This window comes from Ranitomeya imitator, chromosome 2, assembly GCF_032444005.1.
Source record: "Ranitomeya imitator isolate aRanImi1 chromosome 2, aRanImi1.pri, whole genome shotgun sequence".
Classification (NCBI taxonomy): domain Eukaryota; kingdom Metazoa; phylum Chordata; class Amphibia; order Anura; family Dendrobatidae; genus Ranitomeya; species Ranitomeya imitator.
In genome coordinates this window covers 135,039,824-135,066,530 of record NC_091283.1, presented here as the reverse complement: position 1 = coordinate 135,066,530, position 26,707 = coordinate 135,039,824, and the positions used below count along the sequence as shown (strand labels likewise).

The following is a 26,707-nucleotide window of genomic DNA, read 5'->3' as shown; positions in this document are numbered from 1 at the left end:
TCCCTTTCTAATAAGGCTATGTTCACACGTTGCGTTTTTTTCCCCCGCACAAAAAAACAGAAAAAAAAACAAAAAACATCTCTCGTCACTAAAGATGCTGCTTACAAAAAGCAGGATTTGCTGCCTTCTTATTGTCTCTTGTGCATGTTGATAAAGTTTAGTGCCCAAAAAACAAAAAAAATGCTGCAAAAAACGCAACGCGTGAACATAACCTAAAACTTAAAGCATCAACGGAAGGAGAGGGGGCAAAAACTAGAGAGAATGAAGTGATAATGTACATGGCCAGCCACCAATTCACCATTATCTAGTACAATCAGCATCCAGCTCCTTACCTGTGGTGGCAATGCAGTCAAATCCCACAAATGCATAAAAGCACGCTGCAGCTCCAGACGCAACTCCGCTAAAACCAAAAGGAACAAAACCTCCAGAACCAAAGGAACCGACTTCTGTGCTGTAATAAAAGAGCAAGTAATGGTTAGGAAAAGGATTCACAGCATCACTGATCTGCTATTTAAAAGGGCTGCTAGATCTCCAGTCCTGCAAAATACTCATAATGCAGAAGACCCCATAAAGGAAACACAGGCCACTTGGCAATAATCCGTTTTTCATGTAAAACGGACATTGAGCCGCCAACGGAAACACACTTACCCTTCCGATACGTTAACATTATCATAATCTTCCTGAGCAAGATTCCAGTTTTTAATATCACCCTTCAGGAAGCCCGACAGGATGACAAAGGCCAACACCAGAAGATTGATCGCTGTGAAGATCTTGTTAACCCATGCAGACTCACTTACACCGACAGCCAACAACACTGAAAAAAACCCAACAAAAACAATATATATATGTGACACATTGTAAGTAATCTGAAATAAAGTCCAGTAACAGAAAACAAAAAGAAATAATAACTTCGATCTACCGCATCTACCACTGACAAGTGCTCAGATCTGACCAGTCTAGATTTAGGGTACCGTCACACAGTGGCATTTTGATCGCTATGACGGCACGATCCGTGACGCTCCAGCATCGTAACAATATCGCTCCAGCGTCGTAGACTGCTGTCACACTTTGCAATGCACGACGCTGGAGCGATAATTTCATGACGTATGTGCGATGTAGAAGCCGTTGGTTACTATGCGCACATCGTATACAATATCGTGCACACCTTTGTTACACCATGCGATCATGCCGCCACAGCGGGACACTAGACGACGAAAGAAAGTTTCAAACGATCTGCTAAGACGTACGATTCTCAGCGGGGTCCCTGATCGCAGGAGCGTGTCAGACACAGCGAGATCGTTGGAACGTCACGGATATATCGCTCGAACGTCACGAATCGTGCCGTCGTAGCGATCAAAATGCCACTGTGTGACGGTACCCTTAAGGTACCGTCACACTAAGCGACGCTGCAGCGATACCGACAACGATCCGGATCGCTGCAGCGTCGCTGTTTGGTCACTTGAGAGCTGTCACACAGACAGCTCTCCAGCGACCAATGATCCCGAGGTCCCTGGTAACCAGGGTAAACATTGGGTTACTAACCGCAGGGCCGCGCTTAGTAACCCGATGTTTACCCTGGTTACCATCCTAAAAGTAAAAAAACAAACACTACATACTTACCTACCGCTGTCTGTCCTAGGCGCTCTGCTTCTCTGTACTGGCTGTGAGCGCCGGGCAGCCGGAAAGCAGAGCGGTGATGTCACCGCTCTGCTTTCCGGCCGCTGTGCTCACAGCCAGACCAGAGAAGCAGAGCGCCGAGGACAGACAGCGGTAGGTAAGTATGTAGTGTTTTTTTTTTTTTACTGTTACGATGGTAACCAGGGTAAACATCGGGTTACTAAGTGCGGCCCTGCGCTTAGTAACCCGATGTTTACCCTGGTTACCAGCGAAGACATCGCTGAATCGGTGTCACACACGCCGATTCAGCGATGTCTACGGGGAGTCCAGCGACGAAACAAAGTTCTAGACTTTCTTCCCCGACCAGCGACAGCACAGCAGGGTCCTGATCGCTGCTGCCTGTCACACTGGACGATATCGCTAGCCAGGACGCTGCAACGTCACGGATCGCTAGCGATATCGTCTAGTGTGACGGTACCTTTAGGCTGGGTTCATTTTGCGTTAGTAGGTGTCAGCTAACGGAATCCGTTACATGGCGCAATTAACGCAATGTAACGGATCCGTTAGCGCACCCATTGACCGCAATGTAACCAACGCATCGCTAACGTATGCCTTTTTTGGCATGCGTCAGCGATGTCCCGTTAACTTCGGACGGACCTCGAATGCTGCTTGCAGCGTTCAGAATCCGTTCTTCAATAGCGCAGATCGGGCATCTGCGCTAGCGGGATCGCTGAACGCAATCCCTTTTTGGACTAACGCAATGTGAACCTAGCCTTAAGGGGCTTGAACAGTTATTTTGTGCACAGGCGCTCGGTGCATCATGGGTGGCCAAACAACTAGGCACACCTTCCCACCTGATTGTTTTCTATTTACCTCCACCCTTGTCTAACAAGCCAGAGCTGTCAATCAACGGGGGGAAGGGTGGAGACAAAGGGAAACCAAGCAAGTGGCCCCACGATGAGGCACCAAGCGCCTGTACTTGGTTTGTTCATTCTGTGCCAACAGTCCCTTTAAAGATCTTGCGAAGATATTCACGACTCTCATGGCGACTATGAAAAAGTATCTAGCAAACACGCAAAAAGAATATAGGCCGATCTCTGATCAGCTGTCGTCTTCATATTGTAATGATGGGCAGCACCGCGGCTCAGTGATTAGCACCCCAACACTCGGCAGCGCTGGGGTCCTGGGTTTAAATCCCACCAAGAACATCTCCAAAGAGTTTATATCCTCTCCCTGTACTTGCACTCGAGTTATTCAAAAGGACTTTTAGGATTTCAGTTTTTGATTTTTTTATTTTTTTTTAAAGACGTTGGGGTCAACTTTGCTTTATGGGCTAAGAATTACAGCTCCATCCATACCAAGTCATTACCCTCCAACGCTCCTTGAAGAGGACATTTCACTGCATTTTTTTCTTTTTAACAAAAAACTCATTCAGTTGAGGCTGCTTTATACATTCAACAGTCATTAAATTTTTTTTCTTTTTTTTTTTAATATCCCCTCCATTGCAAAGGTATTCCCCCAGTAATAATTCATACTTTCACCTTACACCAACTGGGTGTACACCACCGAACTGTGATTTGATGGCCAGCATCAGGAGAGAAAAACAAAAAGGACCAAAGAGAAATGCAATTGAAAAAAAAATAAATTACATAGGATGTGTCCTGATAAATGGAAGTCTTCAGTCAAACGTTAAAATTAGGAATTTTGTAACTTATTTAGTTTAAAAAAAACCCAAAAACACACATTTGTTCAGGCACAAAATTACCGTAATATCCAACTCTCTTCAAAGGAATGTCCTTTTTTTTTTGTATTTGGTTTTTGTAAGTTATCATTTTTTATTTTAATTTTTTTTTAAATTAGACAGCACCAACTACACACCCAATCTTCAATTTGTGAATGTAAGTCTTGTCATAAACACCGTTGGACCAAAAACTAGCAAACAGAAATAGCTGTCATTAGCCTAATGAGGTCATTAGTCCTCATTAACTTTTGCTGAAGAAGCAGAAACAATTTGGCTTATTCAATGTCTGCACAGAGCTCCGCTTTCTTCCCCCCCCCCCAATCGGTCTCTACAACAGAGATCCTTTATTTATTACTTGATAAGAGTGTAATTATGGCACCTCGTTGATCGGGCAGTTATTACCCTACTCCTTATTTATCTGTCAATACGACAATCGTTGAAGTCCGTCTAAAATGCTTGTGAGCCATAGCCATTAATGATGAGCGAATGTGCTGGGATAAGGTGTTATCTGAGCATGCTCGGGTCCTAATAGTGACTTCAGCGTGCTTGAAAAACAAAGGCTGCATGTCTCATGGCTGTTCAACAGTGCAACCTATGCAGGGACTGCCTGTTTGTTAGGCAATTCCTGCATGTATTACAGCTGTCTAACATTTGGTTAGCACCCGAGCATGCTCAGATAACACCTTATGATGGCACATTCGCTCGTCACTAATAGGCAGGCAATCATTGCAGAGGTAATGGGCGGAGCACAGGAAAAAGGTGTCCGTGAAGTACAGTTTATATCACCAAAATATGCCTAATGTGTAATTTAACGAGTTAATGAATATAGTATGGTTCTTCTTTAAGCTTATGGACAAAGTGACTCTGCTCCGGAAAAACAGTAGATTTCCATCAATTATGGACATAATAAATAGATTGTAAGCCATTTATCCCCCCCCCATTATAAAAAATATACCTACCAGTTAGCAAGATCACGAGTAAAAGCGCAAAGAAATCCGGGTATTCTGACAACACATTTTCCACTTTAATGTTTATTCTCGCGACGAAGAAATTCTTAATGTGATTACCGATGATATCATCGAAAGTAGAGCTCCACGCTCTGGCTACGCTGGCGGTACCTGAGTCAGGGCAAGACAGAGGGGGCAAAATTACTAAGGTTTCTTCTTTACAAGACAACGGGTGGACACTGACCCCTCGCCCATATCGTGCTGCCCCAGAGACTTCCTCAGGAGCCAGACGCCCAGGAAGGACAAAGGCCTCTGTGTGCTGCCGAAGCTCCGGAGGAGGAAGCCATTACTTATATAATCAGCAGCACAAGATTTTTATGCCATGACTCAATGTGTTCTTTGAGGCGTATTTTAACCAAGCACAACATTTCCAGTTACTTAAAAGTGGATTTTCCCCATTGGTAAATTAGGCTAAAGGAAGTACAGTAAATAATAAAATGTGACGCAAGAATCATTACTTACCTGAGAAATCCCCCACAGGATCATGGCCACCCCCACAGGTGTCTGTACACGTGGCCGCCGACTCATTTGAAAAAAAAACTAATACCTCTAAAAAATATCCTTTATTATTGAAATCTTTTTTTTTTTAAAGGGGAATTAATCCCCAAACCACACAGTGTCAGAAAAACCAAACGAAAACTATAGAAATACCGCTAATCCGTATAAGGTGTGACAGCATAGGCGGTGGTTAAACCGGTGTAAGCCTAATTAGCCCTAGCTGGACCCTTCCTGACAGCGGAGGTTGGCACCCTCTTCAACGCAAATGGCACCCCCACTCAACGGCGGCTCGCCCTATAGTCCATAGAAGCCCCTAGAATGGTACAACCACAAGTGTATATACACTAATATCACAATCCAATAAACATAACTCCTTTGTGGAATACTAGGATACACACAACAAAATCCTTAGAGATAGAGCCAGGGGGTTCCAAGACATTTTCTGGAAGCAATGCCACCATTATACAGTCAAACATCAACGTCAAAAACTCTGGTCAATATTTCAGTGAAAAAGGGGGGTGAAGCCTACACGGTTCCTATATAACATGTCCCTCCTTGTCTGCAGAGGGTGGCACCCTACCACGGCACGCAAGTGGCGCCCCCGCTCAACAAAGCCTTACCCTTGATTTCCCTACAAACTACCCTTTACTTATTGTCAACAAAAAGCAAAAATGCAATTAAGGGGGGAAAAAAAGGGAATTGAGAATCAGTATGCAATGAGTGGCCTTCTGGGCCATCAACTAGAGCCTACCTATCTCTTATTTGACCATTTTGGGCACGGTTTATACTGCCAATAAGTTGTGCCAAATTTTTTTTTTTATTTTTTTAACAGTCGTTACTGATGCATTACGACTTATTTTGTTAGAGGAAAAAAAAAATCTTTTTGTCAGTTATTTTTGCTATGGCAGTCTACATAGATTGTAGTTCTATGGCACTGTGCCCAAACAAAACATTAGATTCTCTCACTGCTTTTTACCATAGCAGTTTAGGTAGATTAGGATTATGGTTCTATTGCACTGTGCCCCAAACGAACCAGCAGTAGATCAAGTAGATAAATTCAAGATACTATTTGTCCTAAAAGTGCTAGATTGACATTACCCATTACCTCAGCCGAAACAGCATTATTTTATATATATTTTATAAGACCGCTAAGTCTTCTGGGTAAGTTCGCAATGCATCTCTGGGAACGGAAGATGGCGGCCGGTGCGAGCGCATCGTCCGACGTCGGAAGGTGAGTATAGCAGGTTTTTTGTTTTTTTTATTATTTAACATTACATCTTTTTACTATTGATGCTGCGTAGGCAGCATCAATAGTAAAAACTTGGTCACACAGGGTTAATAGCAGCGGTTACAGAGTGCGTTACCCGCGGCATAACGCAGTCCGTTACCGCTGGCATTAACCCTGTGTGAGCAGTGACCGGAGGGGAGTATGGAGCGGGCGCTGACTGCGGGGAGTATGGAATGGGCGCCGGGGACACTGACTGCGCCGCAGGGAGTATGGAGCGGCGCCGGGGACACTGACTGCGCCGCGGGGAGTATGGAGTGGGGAGTATGGAGCGGGCGCCGGGGACACTGACTGCGCCGCGGGGAGTATGGAGTGGGGAGTATGGAGCGGGCGCCGGGGACACTGACTGCGCCACGGGGAGTATGGAGCGGCGCCGGGGACACTGACTGCGCCGCAGGGAGTATGGAGTGGGGAGTATGGAGCGGGCGCCGGGGACACTGACTGCGCCACGGGGAGTATGGAGTGGCGCCGGGGACACTGACTGCGCCGCGGGGAGTATGGAGCGGCGCCGGGGACACTGACTGCGCCGCGGGGAGTATGGAGTGGGGAGTATGGAGTGGCGCCGGGGACACTGACTGCGCCGCAGGGAGTATGGAGTGGGGAGTATGGAGCGGCGCCGGGGACACTGACTGCGCCGCGGGGAGTATGGAGCGGGCGCCGGGGACACTGACTGCGCCACGGGGAGTATGGAGTGGCGCCGGGGACACTGACTGCGCCGCAGAGAGTATGGAGCGGGCGCCGGGGACACTGACTGCGCCACGGGAGTATGGAACGACCATTTTCTTCCGGTCTGTGCCCGTCACTGATTGGTCGCGGCTGTTTTGCCGCGACCAATCAGCGACTTGGATTTCCAGTACAGACAGAGGCCGCGACCAATGAATATCCGTGACAGACAGACAGACGGAAGTGACCCTTAGACAATTATATAGTAGATAGATAGATATATCTATCTATCTATTAGTGCAAAACAATTATAAACAGTGGTGAGAGCATCCGAGCCCTTAAACAGAACAAGTGAATAATAGGGTATTGATATGCCAGTCAAAAACCCTCTCCTTGTTCATCGCTCCTATAGATCACTTCTCTATTGTACTATGCCTGGATAATAAAAACAATCTGGCAGCTATAAAATATACTTCGCTTACACATGCTTGATCAGCTTTATCTCTGCTCAATCAGCGTCAGCCTCAACGCGTTTCCCTCCCATGGTATGAGTTCTTCAGGAGGCATATGGTATTCGAGTGTTCCCTCAGAACATCACAGATACAAGACGACGCCTGGTTGCCGGTGGCCGCCATCCCAGTGGTGAACAGCACTCTCCATAGAGAAGGTGGCCGGCTGACTGGCTCATTTCAGTGAGCCTTCTTCACTGTCAGTGCATTAGCAGCGACAGAGGGGACAGGCTTATTAATATGAGCCACCAGCCAGGCCCCTTCATACACTGCACTAATGAGGCGGATATTGGAAACCCTGTGAGGTGTTAAGCTAGATCCAAAAATGGAGGCATCTTAAAACATGGGCACCTTTCATAAAGAATACCTGTTTTTGTAGATAAACAATTATAAGCAATTCTAGTAATGTGTACGTGTTCTGGGAATCGGCCAATTTCCCAACAGGACCTTAAGGACCACGTGTGTCACACCAACAGGTTTATTACACAGTATATAGAAATGAGGGAATCGATTCACAGGACCCTAAGCCCAGCGGCCACAATAGTCCATGGCTGTTAGCCAGGAGTCACTACGTACCTGCCACCATCCCTGGTGCCTCTGGCTTTGTAGGCCCAGGGCATTGTTTTGGCATGGCGTACGATTGACATGGCGCTGGGCCTACTCAAGTGGCCACTGGACCAGGAGCCCAAGTACCAATTTGCTTATTTCTAACAGTGTATAACTGCAGCGCATTATTTAGGTGATCATAAGTCAAGGAATCAACAAAAAGTGAACTGTTCAAAATAAAAAAAATAAATGTTACAAAATTATAATTACGTAAAAAAAAAAAAAAATAATAATAAAATTAGCACACAATTGCTATAGCCACATAATAATAATAATAATAATAATAATAAATAATAATTTTTATTTATATAGCGCCAACAAATTCCGCAGCGCTTTACAAATTATAGAGGGGACTTGTACAGACAATAGACATTACAGCATAACAGAAATACAGTTCAAAACAGATACCAGGAGGAATGAGGGCCCTGCTTGCAAGCTTACAGACTATGAGGAAAAGGGGAGACACGAGAGGTGGATGGTAACAATTGCTTTAGTTATTCGGACCAGCCATAGTGTAAGGCTCAGGTGTTCATGTAAAGCTGCATGAACCAGTTAACTGCCTAAGTATGTAACAGTACAGACACAGAGGGCTATTAACTGCATAAAGTGAATGAGAACATGATGCGAGGAACCGGATTGTTTTTTTTGTTTTTTTTTTTAAATAGGCCACACAGGGATCGTTAGGTTAATGCATTGAGGCGGTAGGCCAGTCTGAACAAATGAGTTTTTAGGGCACGCTTAAAACTGTGGGGATTAATCGTATTAACCTAGGTAGTGCATTCCAAAGAATCGGCGCAGCACGTGTAAAGTCTTGGAGACGGGAGTGGGAGGTTCTGATTATTGAGGATGCTAACCTGAGGTCATCAGCGGAGCGGAGGGCACGGGTAGGGTGGTAGACTGAGACCAGGGAGGAGATGTAGGGTGGTGCTGAGCCATGGAGTGCTTTGTGGATGAGGGTAGTAGTTTTGTACTGGATTCTGGAGTGGATGGGTAGCCAGTGTAATGACTGGCACAAGGTAGAGGCATCGGTGTAACGGTTGGTGAGGAATATGATCCTGGCAGCAGCATTCAGGACAGATTGGAGCGGGGAAAGTTTGGTAAGAGGGAGGCCGATTAGTAGAGAGTTACAATAGTCCAGACGAGAATGAATTAGTGAAACAGTAAGAGTTTTTGCAGAGTCGAAAGTAAGAAAAGGGCGAATTCTAGAAATGTTTTTGAGATGCAGATAAGAAGAGCGAGCCAGTGATCGGATGTGGGGGGTGAATGAAAGGTCAGAATCAAGGATGACCCCAAGGCAGCGGGCATGTTGCTTTGGAGTAATGGTGGAACCGCACACGGAGATGGCAATGTCAGGCAAAGGTAGGTTAGTAGAGGGAGAAAACACGAGGAGTTCAGTTTTTGACAGGTTTAGTTTCAGATAGAGGGAGGACAGGATGTTAGAGACAGCGGTTAGACAATCACTGGTGTTTTCTAAAAAGGTCGGCGTGACAACAGAAGAGGTGTATAATTGGGTGTCGTCAGCATAGAGATGGTACTGGAAACCAAATCAACTGATTGTTTGTCCAATAGGGGCAGTATACAACGAGAAGAGGAGGGGGCCTAGGACTGATCCTTGAGGAACCCCAACAGTAAGGGGAAGGTGAGAGGAGGAGGAACCAGCAAAACATACAGTGAAGGATCGGTCAGAGAGATAGGAGGAGAACCAGGAGAGAACGGTGTCCTTGAGGCCGATGGAGCGGAGCATAGTGAGGAGGAGCTGATGATCCACAGTATCGAATGCTGCAGAGAGATCCAAGAGAATTAGCATGGAGTAGTGACCATTAGATTTAGCTGTTAGTAGGTCATTAGAGACTTTAGTGAGGGCAGTTTCAGTAGAGTGTAAAGAGCGGAAGCCAGATTGAAGAGGGTCGAGAAGAGAGTTATCTGAGAGATAGCGGGTAAGACGGGAGTGGACCAGGCGTTCGAGGAGTTTAGAGATGAAGGGAAGATTAGAGACAGGTCTATAATTAGCGGCACAGTTTGGTCGAGGGATGGTTTTTTAAGTAATGGATGTATGATGGCATGCTTAAATGAGGAGGGAAAAATACCGGAAGTGAGGGAAAGGTTGAATATTTTTGTTAGGTGAGAGGTGACAGCTGGGGAAAGGGACTGGAGGAGATGTGACGGAATGGGGTCACTGGTGCAAGTGGTCGGGCGAGAAGATGCAAGGAGCCTGCTTACTTCTTCTTCTGTAACTGCTTCAAAGTAAATTAGATGCAGTGGGGGAGGGAGGACATTGCATGGTATGAAGAGATTGGGAGATAATTTCCTGTCGAATGTGGTCAATTTTTTCTTTGAAGTAATTGGCCAGATCGTCAGCACGGAGATCCGTGGTTGGGGCCTGCTCTCTTGGGTTGAGTAGGGACTGGAACGTGTCAAAGAGACGTTTAGGGTTATTGGACAGGGAGATGATGAGGGTGTTGAAGTAGGTTTGTTTGGAGAGGTGAAGGGCAGAATTGTATGTCTTATATGTCTTGTATGTTGCCACATATGTAACAACCTGCACGATAAGACAAATTAGTTATTTATTCCACTAGTTCAATAAAATGAAAAGATTTTTAGGCTTCTGGGTCCAAAAACAAGAATCTGAATGATCCTATACACCTACACTTAAGAGTAGAACAATTGGTAGGAGGATAGGAGTAGTAGTGTGATGGAGGGATTAGACGCATTCTGAAGTTGAACCATCATCCTCAGGAGAACCCCAGCTTCAAAAACGTGTTGAGAACAAACCTTATGGTCTCACCCCTCATTGTGTCCTCCAGATGTCTTGTATCTGGCACAGCAGCGCACACTGCTTACTCCTATCATCTACCACTTGTCCTACATGGCGGGATCTCCCGACCTGAGGGTACTGCAGCAGCTCTCATACCTCGATTCTTCAGTTATGGGTTAAACAAGCCCTAAAAGGTGAGCAATTCCTATACCTCCGACCTAGACCAAATTCTCCACCAGATAAGACCCCATTGCCCTTGGGGTCTCGCCTCTTTCTATGCTCACAATATGACACTTATAATAGATAATCACTCAGATCCCAGGGCGCTATCCAAATTCCTCTGTTAGGGAAAAAATGAACTAAAGCTTGGTAGTTTAAATATATATATATATATATATATATATATATATATATATATATATATATATATATATATATATATATATATTAGATAGATAGAGAAACAAACAAAAAAACTTACCCAAAACATATGAAAGTATTAAATTCCACCCAGTTGTGAATGCCCAGATCTCTCCAACAGTGACGTAGCTGTACAGGTAGGCAGAGCCAGTCTTGGGTACCCTGGCACCAAACTCCGCATAGCACAGACCAGCTAGCACTGAAGAAAGCGCGGCAGCAAGAAAGCAGAGGACAATTGACGGCCCGGCTTTCTCTTTCGCAACTTCACCGGCTAGGACATAAACACCAGCTCCAAGTGTGCTACCAACTCCGAGTGCAATAAGATCCAATGTGGTCAGGCAGCGGGCAAAGCAGGATTCTTCATTGTTCAGGTCTATGACTCTCCGGCGGATCAATTTCTTGCCAATTATCGTCAGTCCGCCACAAGTCATCTTGTTAATGTAATACCTTTAAAAAAAACAAAAAAAAACACTGTCAAAAAGGTCTGAAACTGGAAGTGCAGCCACACAGACTGGACAGGATCAGGAGAAAGCCGCGTACTCTGGTGATCTCAGCCATTCTCAACGCTGAGCTTACAAGCTTAGCACCAAAGAGCTTGTAAGCACGGAGCATATTCAGCCACCGCTCCTAGACAGACAGTCCCCTACACAATGAGCGGTAAAGTATAAAAAGAAATGAAAATACAGAATAAAATCTGAAGAATGGGGCCAGATTTTAAGAACGAGGAAATTGAAAATTACATTTTTACTTTTATAGATCCATCAAGGAACATGAAAGGTTCTCCCTTAAAGCGGATCCCCCAACTAAGACAAGGTAGCACGATGTAGTGACAGAAGGGCCCGTCATATTGCAGAAGGCACAGTCCTGTCTATGGCTGCAGCCGCACTAATAATACACAAGTCTTCCCCGTGGCTTGTGAGGCACAGGCTTCATTGCACTATTAAAACGCTGCACAAATTTACATTTCCTAAACATAAAGGAACTGTTGTGACAAAGGTTAGACATTTTTTCCCATCAGTGAGATTGTGGAAATTGGAAATTTTAGGAGAAATGGATTTCTTAGTCGTTCACGACAAGTAGAGTAGATAATAGAATTATTGATGGCGTCGTGAGAACACCGGATATAAACTACACGTCAGACAATGCTACAGACCTAATCTATATCACTTAGGAATAATGGCCATACACTGCTGGGCCAGGGGGCGATCAATAGGCAGCGGAGAATCACACACAACCTTCTTCACGGCTGTGCCACAGGATATAGTCAAACATTCAATTAGCCGGGTGTCAGATTTATTCCCCCGACGTCATCATAGCATTAAATATATACTTTATTTCTTGTATGTGGAGATCTTATGTTTGCATTGAAACAAACAAGACTGCTCACATTTTCAATGGATCCCAACAAATTCTGAATTACAATGGGGTTCATCAGGGTTCTGCAGTCTTAAAGCAAGACTACTGCGGCAGATTCTGACGATCCGGTCAGAAGGGTGGTGGGGACTCCTCTTTTGGGTATTCAGCTAAAATGTATGTATAGTACAGACCAAAAGTTTGGACACACCTTCTCATTTAAAGATTGTACAATTTTCGTAGTCATGAAAATACAGAAAATTCACACTGAAGGCATCAGAACTATGAATTAACACATGTGGAATTATACTTAACGAAAATGTGTGAAACAACTGAAAATAGGTCTTATATTCTAGGTTCTTCAAAGTAGCCACCTTTTGCTTTGGTGACTGCTTTGCACACTCTTGGCATTCTCTTGATGAGCTTCAAGAGGTAGTCACCGGGAATGGTTTTCACTTCACAGGTGTGCCCTGTCAGGTTTAATAAGTGGGATTTCGTGCCTTATAAATGGGGTTGGGACCATCAGTTGTGTTGAGCAGAAGTCTGGTGGATACACAGCGGATAGTCCTACTGAATAGACTGTTAGAATTTGTATTATGGCAAGAAAAAAGCAGCTAACAGTCTATTCAGTAGGACTATCCGCTGTGTATCCACCAGACTTCTGCTCAACACAAGATAAAAAAATCTTAGCAGGATGAGAGGGTTCCAGACTTTGTGAGATGACCAACTAGTTGTCAGTCATTTCAATGGCCACCTAAACAGAAAAAAAAAAAAAAGTCACATTGTTAGTGCAACTTCTTGGTCTAGTGATGCTGGAAGATAACAGAGTACATCAGGGCAGTGTTCACACTGGGATTGCCAAAGATACCCAAGTACAGTGCTCAGCCACCTGAGGCCGTTTCACATAGTATGAAAATTGTGGCAGTGAACATGTCCCACTATTCAAATAAATGACAAAAGTGCATATTGAAGGTAATATTGGTGAGGGATCAATCGCTGACACCCCGATGATCTACTGGATCTCTCTTTCATCCCAATGCTCAAAGCAGTTATAAGGAACCAGGCATGTGATTCATGCAGCCAGAAGGGGCTGTTTGAATAAGAGCTGATCCCCCAAACATAGATGAAAGCACATCTGGGAACGAGGCAAACAGAAATACTAGTCATTGAGGAAAATCTCCAGACGGTTCTGCTTGACTGACAAGTCCCCCATATTCATGTGTGTGTATAGCTCAGTGGCGTATGCTCATATTTCCACCTTTCCCAGTTACTGTAAAATTGCATTTTTTTATTTTTACTTTTTTAAACATGGAATAAAAGTGAAAAATATATTTACAGTAATCATTTTTTTATATTAAATGCAGAACAGAAAAAAAATCTCAACAAAAATGTAAATTTAAAAATATAACAGTTACTACAGAACTGCCAGTTTATGGAGAAGAGTTTTCAGCCTAATTCCCTTAATAAATGAGGAACGCCATGCTCCAATAATATAGATATCATGGCCAATTCATTTTACAGTTCAATGAAGAAAATGTGATTTGCCCAAACTGGAAAAAAGCACCCTTAATAGCAATAGGTTAAAACACGAAAGCCCGAAGGGCCACACAGTCTCACTGTAAAAACATTGTGTGTACTATCTACAAATAATGGCTTCATGGCTTTAAAAGTTAATATTGCCCATTTGCTCTCTGGCTGAGATCACGATTCCTACAATTCGGGGCGTCATTAGTAAAAATCCATGTTCTCCGCCTGCCTACGGTCTTGGGAAAAAAAACTGACTAGTGATGAGTGCAAGTGGTCGTTATTGGAGTTTGCACCGAATATCGCGGGTGCTCAAGCGACATGTTCAAGTCCCCGCACCTGCCTATGTCAACCAATCCCTGCATGTTTTATGGCTAACATCCATGTAACATGGGGGTGCGGGGACGCGAACATGTCACTCAAGCACTCGACATACTCGAATACCCGAGCCCCCTAGGCAGACTCGAGTAACGACCACTGGCGCTCCTCACTAGCAGTGACCTACCTAGTCTCCATATAGAGGAGGCCGGCAGAGGGTCCAGGAATCAGTCAGGGAGGAGGAGACCCGTGTTCAGTCCGGCCCCTGTGCACCAAAATCACAGAAAACTTCAAAAAGAAAAACTGTTCCAAAATCAGCACAGGTCAAGCAATTAGAGGTGGCAATCCGATAAAATTAGAAAAAAAACACAATGAATGACCCTGTAAGTAAAGCAGGAAAATAGTCTTAAAATTACAACAACAACAAAAAAGAAGAAAGCAGACGTTACTACAGTAATAAAGCCACAACTGGAAGGAAAGCAGCACAAGGTAATAAGGAAGCACAGACGAGAATTAAAAAATAAATCAAAAGCAGAGCACGGCTCGAGTCCGAGTATCCAAGGCAACTGGATTAAAAAGAAAGCAAGATGATGATGGGCATCATACCGACATCCCCGATCTGCTGGACTAAGAGCCTGATGACACGGGCAGCCACCAAATTGACTAACCAGTCCAATGTCGATGTAACCTACCAGAGTAATACTTTATTCACACTGTTCAGAACACCGTATGGAACAGAAGACTGATGTACACACACAAACACACACACACACGCGCGCTGGCGCTACCGAGGGGGAATATTGCTGTTATACCGTGAAAGTTTCTCCTTGTGGAAAACACAAAGGTAACAGAGACCGACAGGACGTGCAATGCTCCCCTGGGAACTTATACATGCCGATCCCAGTATACATGTATACATGCCGATCCCAGTATACATGCCGATCCCAGTATACATGTATACATGCCGATCCCAGTATACATGTATACATGCCGATCCCAGTATACATGTATACATGCCGATCCCAGTATACATGCCGATCCCAGTATACATTATACATGCCGATCCCAGTATACATGTATACATGCCGATCCCAGTATACATGTATACATGCCGATCCCAGTATACATGCCGATCCCAGTATACATGCCGATCCCAGTATACATGTATACATGCCGATCCCAGTATACATGTATACATGCCGATCCCAGTATACATGTATACATGCCGATCCCAGTATACATGTATACATGCCGATCCCAGTATACATGTATACATGCCGATCCCAGTATACATGTATACATGCCGATCCCAGTATACATGTATACATGCCGATCCCAGTATACATGTATACATGCCGATCCCAGTATACATGTATACATGCCGATCCCAGTATACATGTATACATGCCGATCCCAGTATACATGTATACATGCCGATCCCAGTATACATGTATACATGCCGATCCCAGTATACATGTATACATGCCGATCCCAGTATACATGTATACATGCCGATCCCAGTATACATGTATACATGCCGATCCCAGTATACATGCCGATCCCAGTATACATTATACATGCCGATCCCAGTATACATGTATACATGCCGATCCCAGTATACATGCCGATCCCAGTATACATGCCGATCCCAGTATACATGTATACATGCCGATCCCAGTATACATGTATACATGCCGATCCCAGTATACATGTATACATGCCGATCCCAGTATACATGTATACATGCCGATCCCAGTATACATGTATACATGCCGATCCCAGTATACATGTATACATGCCGATCCCAGTATACATGTATACATGCCGATCCCAGTATACATGTATACATGCCGATCCCAGTATACATGTATACATGCCGATCCCAGTATACATGTATACATGCCGATCCCAGTATACATGTATACATGCCGATCCCAGTATACATGTATACATGCCGATCCCAGTATACATGTATACATGCCGATCCCAGTATACATGTATACATGCCGATCCCAGTATACATGTATACATGCCGATCCCAGTATACATTATACATGCCGATCCCAGTATACATTATACATGCCGATCCCAGTATACATTATACATGCCGATCCCAGTATACATTATACATGCCGATCCCAGTATACATGTATACATGCCGATCCCAGTATACATTATACATGCCGATCCCAGTATACATTATACATGCCGATCCCAGTATACATTATACATGCCGATCCCAGTATACATTATACATGCCGATCCCAGTATACATGTATACATGCCGATCCCAGTATACATGTATACATGCCGATCCCAGTATACATTATACATGCCGATCCCAGTATACATTATACATGCCGATCCCAGTATACATGTATACATGCCGATCCCAGTATACATGTATACATGCCGATCCCAGTATACATGTATACATGCCGATCCCAGTATACATGTATACATGCCGATCCCAGTATACATGCCGATCCCAGTATACATTATACATGCCGATCCCAGTATACATGTATACATGCCGATCCCAGTATACATGTATACATGCCGATCCCAGTATACATGCCGATCCCAGTATACATTATACATGCCGATCCCAGTATACATTATACATGCCGATCCCAGTATACATTATACATGCCGATCCCAGTATACATGTATACATGCCGATCCCAGTATACATGCCGATCCCAGTATACATTATACATGCCGATCCCAGTATACATTATACATGCCGATCCCAGTATACATTATACATGCCGATCCCAGTATACATGTATACATGCCGATCCCAGTATACATGTATACATGCCGATCCCAGTATACATGTATACATGCCGATCCCAGTATACATGTATACATGCCGATCCCAGTATACATGTATACATGCCGATCCCAGTATACATGTATACATGCCGATCCCAGTATACATGTATACATGCCGATCCCAGTATACATGTATACATGCCGATCCCAGTATACATGTATACATGCCGATCCCAGTATACATGTATACATGCCGATCCCAGTATACATGTATACATGCCGATCCCAGTATACATGTATACATGCCGATCCCAGTATACATGTATACATGCCGATCCCAGTATACATGTATACATGCCGATCCCAGTATACATGTATACATGCCGATCCCAGTATACATGTATACATGCCGATCCCAGTATACATGTATACATGCCGATCCCAGTATACATGTATACATGCCGATCCCAGTATACATGCCGATCCCAGTATACATGCCGATCCCAGTATACATGCCGATCCCAGTATACATGTATACATGCCGATCCCAGTATACATGTATACATGCCGATCCCAGTATACATGTATACATGCAGATCCCAGTATACATGTATACATGCCGATCCCAGTATACATGCCAATCCCAGTGTACATGTATACATGCCGATCCCAGTATACATTATACATGCCGATCCCAGTATACATTATACATGCCGATCCCAGTATACATTATACATGCCGATCCCAGTATACATTATACATGCCGATCCCAGTATACATGCCGATCCCAGTATACATGTATACATGCCGATCCCAGTATACATGTATACATGCTGATCCCTGTATACATGCCGATCCCAGTGTACATGTATACATGCCGATCCCAGTATACATGCCGATCCCAGTATACATTATACATGCCGATCCCAGTATACATTATACATGCCGATCCTAGTATACATTATACATGCCGATCCCAGTATACATGCCGATCCTAGTATACATTATACATGCCGATCCTAGTATACATGTATACATGCCGATCCTAGTACACATTTATACATAATTCATGCCGATACATGTATAATAGTATCGGCATGTATAATGTATACATGTATAATAGGATCAGCATGTATAATGTATTCATGTATAATAGTATCAGAATGTATAATAGGATCTGCATGTATACATGTATAATAGTATACATTTTACATGCCGATACTATTATACATGTCGATACTGTTTGCAAAGGGATACCGAGGCAGACATCCACGAACCTCTCAATGGTGACTGCATTAAATTACCGTAGACCTTTGAATTCCAAGCAAGGCAGCTACTTTAAAAGACTTTAGTTTTTTCAGCTTTGTGGGTTTTTCAAAATAATTGTGCTTTTTTTTGGGTGACTTTCTTTATTCAGACATCACCTTTCAGACACTATTTAAAATCACTTAAGGAATATTATGGAAAGAAAAATGTTTAAAAAAAAAAGCAGTAACGCCACAAACAACGAATGTTGCATTTAAAAATGTAAGTAAATCAAACCAAGAGTGAAAAGCAATCCAAAGCCAACACTGTAGTCCTTCTTGCATCTTTATTAGTATTCTTTAAAATCCTTAACACTTGCTGTGCATCATGGCACTTGTTATCTCTTCCCCAGACTGGCTGCAGGGTTCACGTGCCGCTTGCTTGTGAACATGAACCAATAGGACCCCCACACAGCCAGATTGTAATAGTTGCCATTATTATTTGTTTGCAGAATTTGGATAACACTTTCAAGTCATTTGAACACTGCATCGGTGGGGTGACTTTCTTGGAGTTAACCTGATCAAATAGTATTGATTAAAACGTGTTTAATCTTAAATGGGTAAAACTGCAACGTGCTTAGAAAATGCATCAACAGTACGATTTGTCATTTACTGCTCGCTGCCAAGGTTACTGGCCACCACTGCAGTCCAGTCAGCAGTGGCCAGTCTGCAAGGAGCACAGCACTTACAAGCTCTCTTCCATTACTGCTCTTCAGCTGGTCACATCCCAGTACTCCGCAGCTTCAGTGCCCCTGCGCTCTCCCGATGCTACAGGGACAAAGCTGGAAAGCGGAGCCCTCCAAATAAGATGAGAACAACCCTGTAGAAGGATTTGATTTACTGTATTTTTTTTTTTTTTAAATCTGGGGAGGTTTTTTTTTTTTTAAACCACATCTTCCCCCACAATTTTAAGAATGTAATGAAATTGAATATCCCAGAGCATGAGACAGGCAGATCCATCTGACAGTCACCTCAAGAGCAGGAACTCCGTGGTCAGCACCTTGAAAAGTGATTGACATGAAGGCTTTTTCCTGAGCATATAGCAAAATAACACGGAGCACTGTTCCATGCCTCGTTTTTCCGTTTGGAGCTCAGAATTTTTCAGAATTGCATCCATTTTTCTACAAAGCCTCCTCACTTCAGGGACTCAAATGTAATTGGACAAATTAACTACCATAAATAAAATGTCCATTTTTAATACTTTGTAGAGAATCCTTTGCAGGCATTGACGGCCTGAAGTCTGGACGTCACCAGATGTTGCTTGTTTGTGGGTCTTTCTGCCTCGAAATGCAGCTTGATGGTGTTAAGATCTGGTGATGACTCGACCACTGCAAATATTCCACTTTGCATTAAACTCCTGGGTTGCGTTCACAGTATGTTTAGGGTATTGTCCATCTGGCCTGTGAAGAGTCATCTAATTAACCTTGTGGCATTTGATTGAATCTGAGCAGAAAGTATCGCCCTTTACATAGAGAATTCATCTGGCTGCTTCTGTCTTCAGTCACATCATCAATATACACTAGTGACCCAGCGCCATTGGAAGCCATACATGCCCGAACCATCATACCGCCTCCACCATAGGTTATAAAGGATGTGCTGTGCTTTGGATCATGAGCTGGTCCAAGTCTTCTCCATACTTTCTTCTTCCTGTCATTCTGCTCTTAGTTCCATCTGTCCAAATAGTTTCCCAGGACTGAACTGGCTTCTTTACATGTTTTTTTTGCCAAAGTCTAATCTGGCCTTTCTATTTTAAGGTTGATTAATGCTTTGCACCTTGTGGTGAACCCTCTGTATTTGCTCTCATGAAGTCTTCTCTTGATGGTAGATTTAGATACTGAAACACCTACTTCCTGGAGAGTCTTCTTTACTTGGGTGGTTGTTGTGAGGTTTCTTTTTTCCCTCGCCATGGGAAGGATCCTGTGATCATCCACTACTGTTGTCTTCTGTGAACATCCAAGCCTTTTTGAGTTCCAAAAGCTCACCAGTGCGCCTTTATGTTGCAAGAATGTAAAAAAGACTCCAAACACTTCTGCTCTCTAATGGATTTTTTCTTTTTTTCCCCCATTTCAGCCCAAAGATGGTGTTTCTCTTCCATTGACCACATGTTGTGGGTTCACAAAAACAACTTCCAAAATCAAATTCCATACCTGGAATCCACTCCAGACCTTTTACCTACTTAACCGATTATGGATTAGCGAGTGAATAGCTCATTAATGACCTTTTAAAGGGATTTAACAATTCTCAAAAAGAGACAGCAACATATTAAAGAGCTGTGAATACCTCCAAATTAAGCCCAAAACTCTGCACTTTAAGCCCATATTGATTATATAACTATCTTGAACGTGATTTGGTAAACGGCTAAAATGCCAAAGCTTGTGTCGCTGTCCAAATATTTCTGGACCTATCTGTATGTTGTACAATGTTCATCTTCTCAAACATTAACACTAGTGAACAATTCCAATTTCTTAGAAAGTAATATATAATAATATTTAAGGCCCAGTGTGCCCCTACTTATAGGTATAGACAATGTGCTCTACTGTATCATTACCACTAAGGAAATCAGCAAAACTGTTTCCTTCTGTTTGTAAACCGTCTGACTCCTCTGACCTAAACGTAGGACTGCTTCAATTTACCTCTGCAAACATTTTATGAAAATGAAGCCTCCGTCTCTCAAGAGATTACTGCACTCTGGAGCCTTAACACCTCCAGCTGTCACCAGCGAGAAAATGATGAGTACAAGCCGCTCAATGGGACTGAAAAGAGCTCGCCAGAATCATCCAGGTGCCGCTCTATAAAGATCCCATCCACTTCACGACCCTCACAAGACAGATGAATGGCACACGGACAGGGCAGTCACCAGTACATGCTGCTCAGGGCGCCTGCTCTCCAAAGGGGTTGCATCACAATATTGGACGGCTGTTTTGCCATTTCCTGGTGAATGTGTCATGTTTCATAAGGCCTACGGAAGCTGCAGACGTTATATTGGAGATCCTTTGTCAATGTCAACACCACTAATTATATATGGATATATCCTGCACAGCTGCTGGTTATGCACGAGACAGGGGGCAGCGTACAGGAAACAGGACCGCGATACGTCACTGGAAAGAAAAGAAATCAACTCATCCAGCTTGATTTTGGTGTGAACAGGAAAAGTGCAGCAAGCAAAAACAGAAAAAAAAATTAAAAACAAAGGTAATCGGCCTCAGCCACGCCAAAAACGTTCTCTACAGAATCTAGAAAGGAGGGAGATCTTAAACAAGGCTGGAGACAACTTTGAAATTCAGATTGCTTCAATGTAGCAAAAATGATGGAACTTTGCAGCCTCTGAGAAATAGATATGCCATAGTCGTCAGTTTTAGGTCTACAGCTCTGGGGCAGATTTGCATTTCACCTTGCAAATAGTCATTTTACAAGGAGACGTGTACTGGAACGTAAGATTGCAGTTTTGGTTGTGGCCTTGTCATGGAAGCGCACAGGAGCTGGAAACACAAAACGGTAGGGGGTATTTTTAAGCCAAGCTGCTTCAGGTGTCATTTTACAAATATTGCATTAATTGGCTGCACTTATGCATGACGGATTTCGCCATTGCGAAAGTAAAATTATAAGTTGATGCGGATAAAAAAAAACGCAGCGTTAACATGCGTTTTGCCATGCGGTTGCATACGAAAAGCTGCGGACTCAACCGCAAATGTGACCCTAGCCTTAGACAGGAACTGCACATGTGATGCACACAGGAAGACCAATAGTCGATCGTTCTGTGCACACAGGCTGTAATTTGTTCTCGGCAGCACTTCTCCTGCTTACACAGGACTATGTGCTGCCGAGAATTATATTTCTAAGCCAATTAAAAGCTTATTTTGCCCAAATAACTAGAAAACCACTGCCAGATTCCTCTTTCTGGGGCATCTCTCGGAGAACATAAGGATCAGCAGTCTGAAATTGTACATGCCGAATCCTCGTATCACTCGACTTGTGTTGGAGGACAAATCGGTGAGGCCCCCATACTTACACAGACTACAACCGCTGTTGGTCTAATGCGTAGGGGGAACTTTATTCTTACTTCTGACTTAACTTTCACAACCCCACAGCAGGAATTAAAAAAACAAACGCCCGCACTGTGTGCTAATGACGTAGCCAAAGCCCCTCATACATATTAGATGAATGTTGGCTGCTATAGACTGGCTCTGCCGACAGTAATGTGTGTGTGCCGAGATGGCCGACTGTCTATTCACCACACAACCAGGTTGTGAAAAGTGAGCTTGAGCTCTGCTGTAAGGTTGGGCAGCATGGTGGCTCAGTGGTTAGCACTGTAACCTTGCAGCACTGGGGTCCTGAGTTAAAAATCCCACCAGCAAGGAGTTTGTATGTTCTTTCAATGATCATGTGGGTTTCCTCAGCACCCCACAGACATATAGATAGGGAATCTAGATTATCATCACTGTCCCCATTGGGGCTCGTGTGGAATATGATGGACCTATATAAGCGGGCACAATAAATAACGTTTGTCGGGGATTGGGACCTGTGTATCGTCAGCTCTCCACACCATGGCAGATTCGCCATCATTCTTTATCAGACGTACGGCGTCCGTGCTGAACAGATGCACCATACAATACGTTCAGAGATGGGCGATACAACTCATTGGTTACAGGCCACTAAGCCTGGAGTTTCCTACACAGCCAGGTCTAATCTTCAGCATTAGTTAGTAGGACTCGTACATCACACACATCGGCACCCCCTCGTGCACACAGCTGGGCGGTCCTCGGCTCCAGTGCGCAGCGGGCTCAGACAGTTGTTACATGGGCACGTTGTAACACTAAGTTCCAGATACATAATGGTCATTCAGTGGCTCCATAAACCCAGTAACAGGTTTCTTTTAATCTGGTTTCCAATCCGTGCCAAGATCTAGCGCCAGATTGTGCCCAAAGTCTGTAGGTCCGTTTCCACTGCTCGCTTATCGTGAGCCCGTGTACCTGGAAATGTCTTAGGATGATCGCACAGTGTAGACAGGCGGCCGATCACCCAAAGAGAAAACGGCTCATTCTACAGGGGAAGCCATAGTGCTGCACAAGAGGATGCCCAGGAACAATGGCGGCCTATGTGTGCGGGGCAGATCGATCAGGGTCACATCTAAAGCAGGGCAGCCCCATCTACCACCAGTGTATCAGACGCCACCAAAGAGGTCAACTGTGGGGGTGATTAGATCAGAGAGCCGATCCTTGCGCTCGTCAATATCGTGGGTCGGCAGGGGAGCTGCTGCCATTACTGGAAACACGCACCATCAGATGGCACTAGAGCCGAGATTTGTGGCCACACGGAGGTCAGATAATAGCCCTTAAGTGGTGAGCGAGCGCCGCACTGCCCCCCGACTGTATGCCAACAGTGGCCTGTGGGGCATCCGATGGCCAACGCTATAAAAAGATTTCTACCAACAGGGAGGATAGGCAGACATTAGTGGGAAGGGGAGGACAACACTTTCCCAGGGTGTAAACGCCATCACCGGCTGAGTGGTGGACTAATACTGGGGCGATGGCCCCACCAGTGTCACCACGCTCACATGGAGCCCATCGGCAGTGGTGGCACGACGCCGAGCACAGTGATTGGCTGCAGTGCTGTCACCGAGACCTCACACAACAGACACTAACACTGGACCTGGGGAGGGGAAGGAAAGAAGAAGAGTTTTCCTTTAAACAGGAACTAATCAAATCAGGAAGTTTTCTGCAGGGAACCAAGAGATTATCAGAGGATGGAGCCGATACTGGAGAAGCCCTGTAAGATCGGTGCGATCCCACCGGTGACGACCACCTGAGAGATTCCACTAGACTGGCAGAGATGGGATCGGAAAACTCCAAAGACCCCTGAGCCTGCACACTGGGGATCACTACCTAACAGATCACTAGATCCCCAGGATCCGCGCCTTCCGGAGCGCTCAGTCCCTGCAGAAGTTCATCAGAGGGAAACGCACGCGTGTGGCCATGGCGCCCTCCCTGCCGGCAGCACTTACCGGTGCCGGTGCCTCCGGAATATTCCGCCTCTGGGTTTCCCGCTCAGCTCTGACTAATGAATGGAAGTCAGGGGGCTCGGCTGAAAGACTATATGATGTCAAGGTCATGTGACCAGGCGTGGGCGGAGTCCAGCCCCGCGACCAATGACGGCCCCATCACAGCCAGGCTGCGATTTACAGGAGACTTGTTCTCGGTTTTGCTGCGGTTTTTTCACGCCAGGGTTCTATCTAAAGCAAAAATCAGGACGAAACTGCTGGAAATCACATCAAGTATATACTCATCAATGACCGAGCAGGACATTGCCCGAGCCGAGGAATCCTGTGTGTAAATTATATCCATTGCATCGCAGCTAGGACTGCATACACACGGGCACGGATTTCTGTACGGATCGCAGGGTGCACACAGGTTTAGGGGCACAAAGTCTCCAAATTCTCTAAAATGTGGAGTTTCCGCCCTGTGTTTCTGCTCCAAAAATGCATCAAAGAGACCACGGGCTTCTGTATTCACCACAGCGATTGCGATTCTGTTTCAAGAGTCACAACTTTTTTTGCACAATGCAGAGTTTGTAAAAAAAAAAAATAATAATAATTGCATCTTTGTAAGTTTTACCAAGCCAGATTCAACTCCCAAAACGGCAGAGGACGGGCGCGCGGTCATGACGCCGCTCTGCAGCATTTCTTATGCCACAAATCTTACTCCAGTCACTGACCGGAGTATGGTTTGTCCTGAGGCACTCTACACCTTTCAAAAGCACCGGAATCATTAACAGGCGTGCACCTCTCAAATCAGACGCCCCTGACACCAGCACACCCCCTCATCATGCCCTGAGGGTATGTGCACCCATTGCGGATTTGGCTGTGGATTTACAGCAGTTTTCCATGCGTTGTACAGTACCATGTAAACCTATGGAAAGCCAAATCCGCTGTGCGCATGCTGTGGAAAATTCCACATGGAAACACTGCGATTTTCTGCAGCATGTCAATTCTTTGTGCAGATTCCACAGCGTTTTACACCTGCTCCATAATTGGAATACGCAGGTGTGAAAATGCAGGCAAAATTCGCATAAAATCCTCAGTAAATCCACGGGGTATCCGCAGGTAAAAGACAGGGCGTTTTACCTGCGGATTCTGCAGAATCCGAGTGGAAAAATCTGCAATGGAATCCACAACGTGTGCACATAGCCTAAGGGAACGTTTACACGGGAGGTTTGTGGAGAGTTTCTGCTCATCAACAACAGCTTTAAACACTTTCAATCCACTTCCCATTCATTCCAATGAGAAGGATTTCATCTTGGGGAGAAAATAAAAAATAAAAAAGACCCATATCTAAAAATTAAAACAAAAAAAACAAAAAAAAAAACTTATGTAGTAAAATCCACAAACCCCCCTCAAAAAAACAAAACAACACACACACACACACACACACACACACACACACACACGCTTCCTTTAGGGTGTGTTCAGACTTTTTGTTTTGCTGTTTTTTGGAGGAGAAACTCTCCATGGAAAGAAACATTACACTTAGGTCTGTCCAGAATCTACTTACAAAGGCTCCCCATAAAATGAACAGAATGGCCAACATTGTAAAAAGCGACATTAGTGAGCACATATTCCATCCTCGGCAGGGCCCGGAGGTACAGGCGACCTTTCCAGCTGGTTGTCTATCCTTGGACTCAGATCCAGCTTCCATGTATTGAGGCACAAGGATCCCGCAGGCCCTAGCGTTACTGTATACGGCGCTAGCCAATCAGAGGCTAGCAGCTGACGTCGGCGTGCCCGTGACCGGAGGCGCATGACGGCGACATCATACGCCGAAGTCAGCTGCCGGCTCCAGTGACGGCTGTAGAAGACGACACCCAGGAAGGGGAGCACCATCGTTTGTTGTTAATGTAACCTACAAAACAGAGCACCTAGGATGGGGCACATGATACCAAGAGGGAGGCCAGGCTGGGAGACATGACAGGAAAGCGACTCCCTTATTGTGCACCATATATAGATGCTCGAGAAAGGCTCTCACTAATGGAAGCCCCCATAACAAATATAATGGGGGTCTCATGATTTTCTTGTGTGGTGTATAACTCGGTTTTCATCTGAGGTCAATAGTTCCAATATTAGTCAGCTGGGAGTTCACCAGCAGGTTGTTCGTTTTTTTGGCGGTCTTTTTATTAAAATCTGATTGGTTAATTTGAAAGTGCGGGAGGATTTTTGGCTATAAATGTCCCAGTTTTTTGTCAGCTGTTCATTCAACCTGCAGACGAGTGAAGCACCCGCCCACATCCATCTTTCTTCAACTTTATTTTATTGTCATGATGTTTATTAGAGGGGAAT

The 26,707-nt window shown here is 44.6% G+C and overlaps 1 protein-coding gene across 1 annotated transcript in view; it reads right to left on the bottom strand.

The window, feature by feature from the left end:
• SLC7A3 (solute carrier family 7 member 3) overlaps positions 1–24,451 on the bottom strand; it is a 47,718-nt gene extending 23,267 nt beyond the window's left edge. Inside the window, exons 1-5 of the mRNA XM_069747297.1 lie at positions 24,380–24,451; positions 11,163–11,548; positions 4,318–4,476; positions 649–814; positions 333–451 (exon numbers count right to left, since the gene is read on the bottom strand). Coding sequence (XP_069603398.1) covers positions 333–451; positions 649–814; positions 4,318–4,476; positions 11,163–11,532 — 814 coding nt within the window. The 5' untranslated portion in view covers positions 11,533–11,548; positions 24,380–24,451. The remainder of the gene's footprint in view (positions 1–332; positions 452–648; positions 815–4,317; positions 4,477–11,162; positions 11,549–24,379) is intronic.
• Between the last annotated feature and the right edge of the window lie 2,256 nt (positions 24,452–26,707).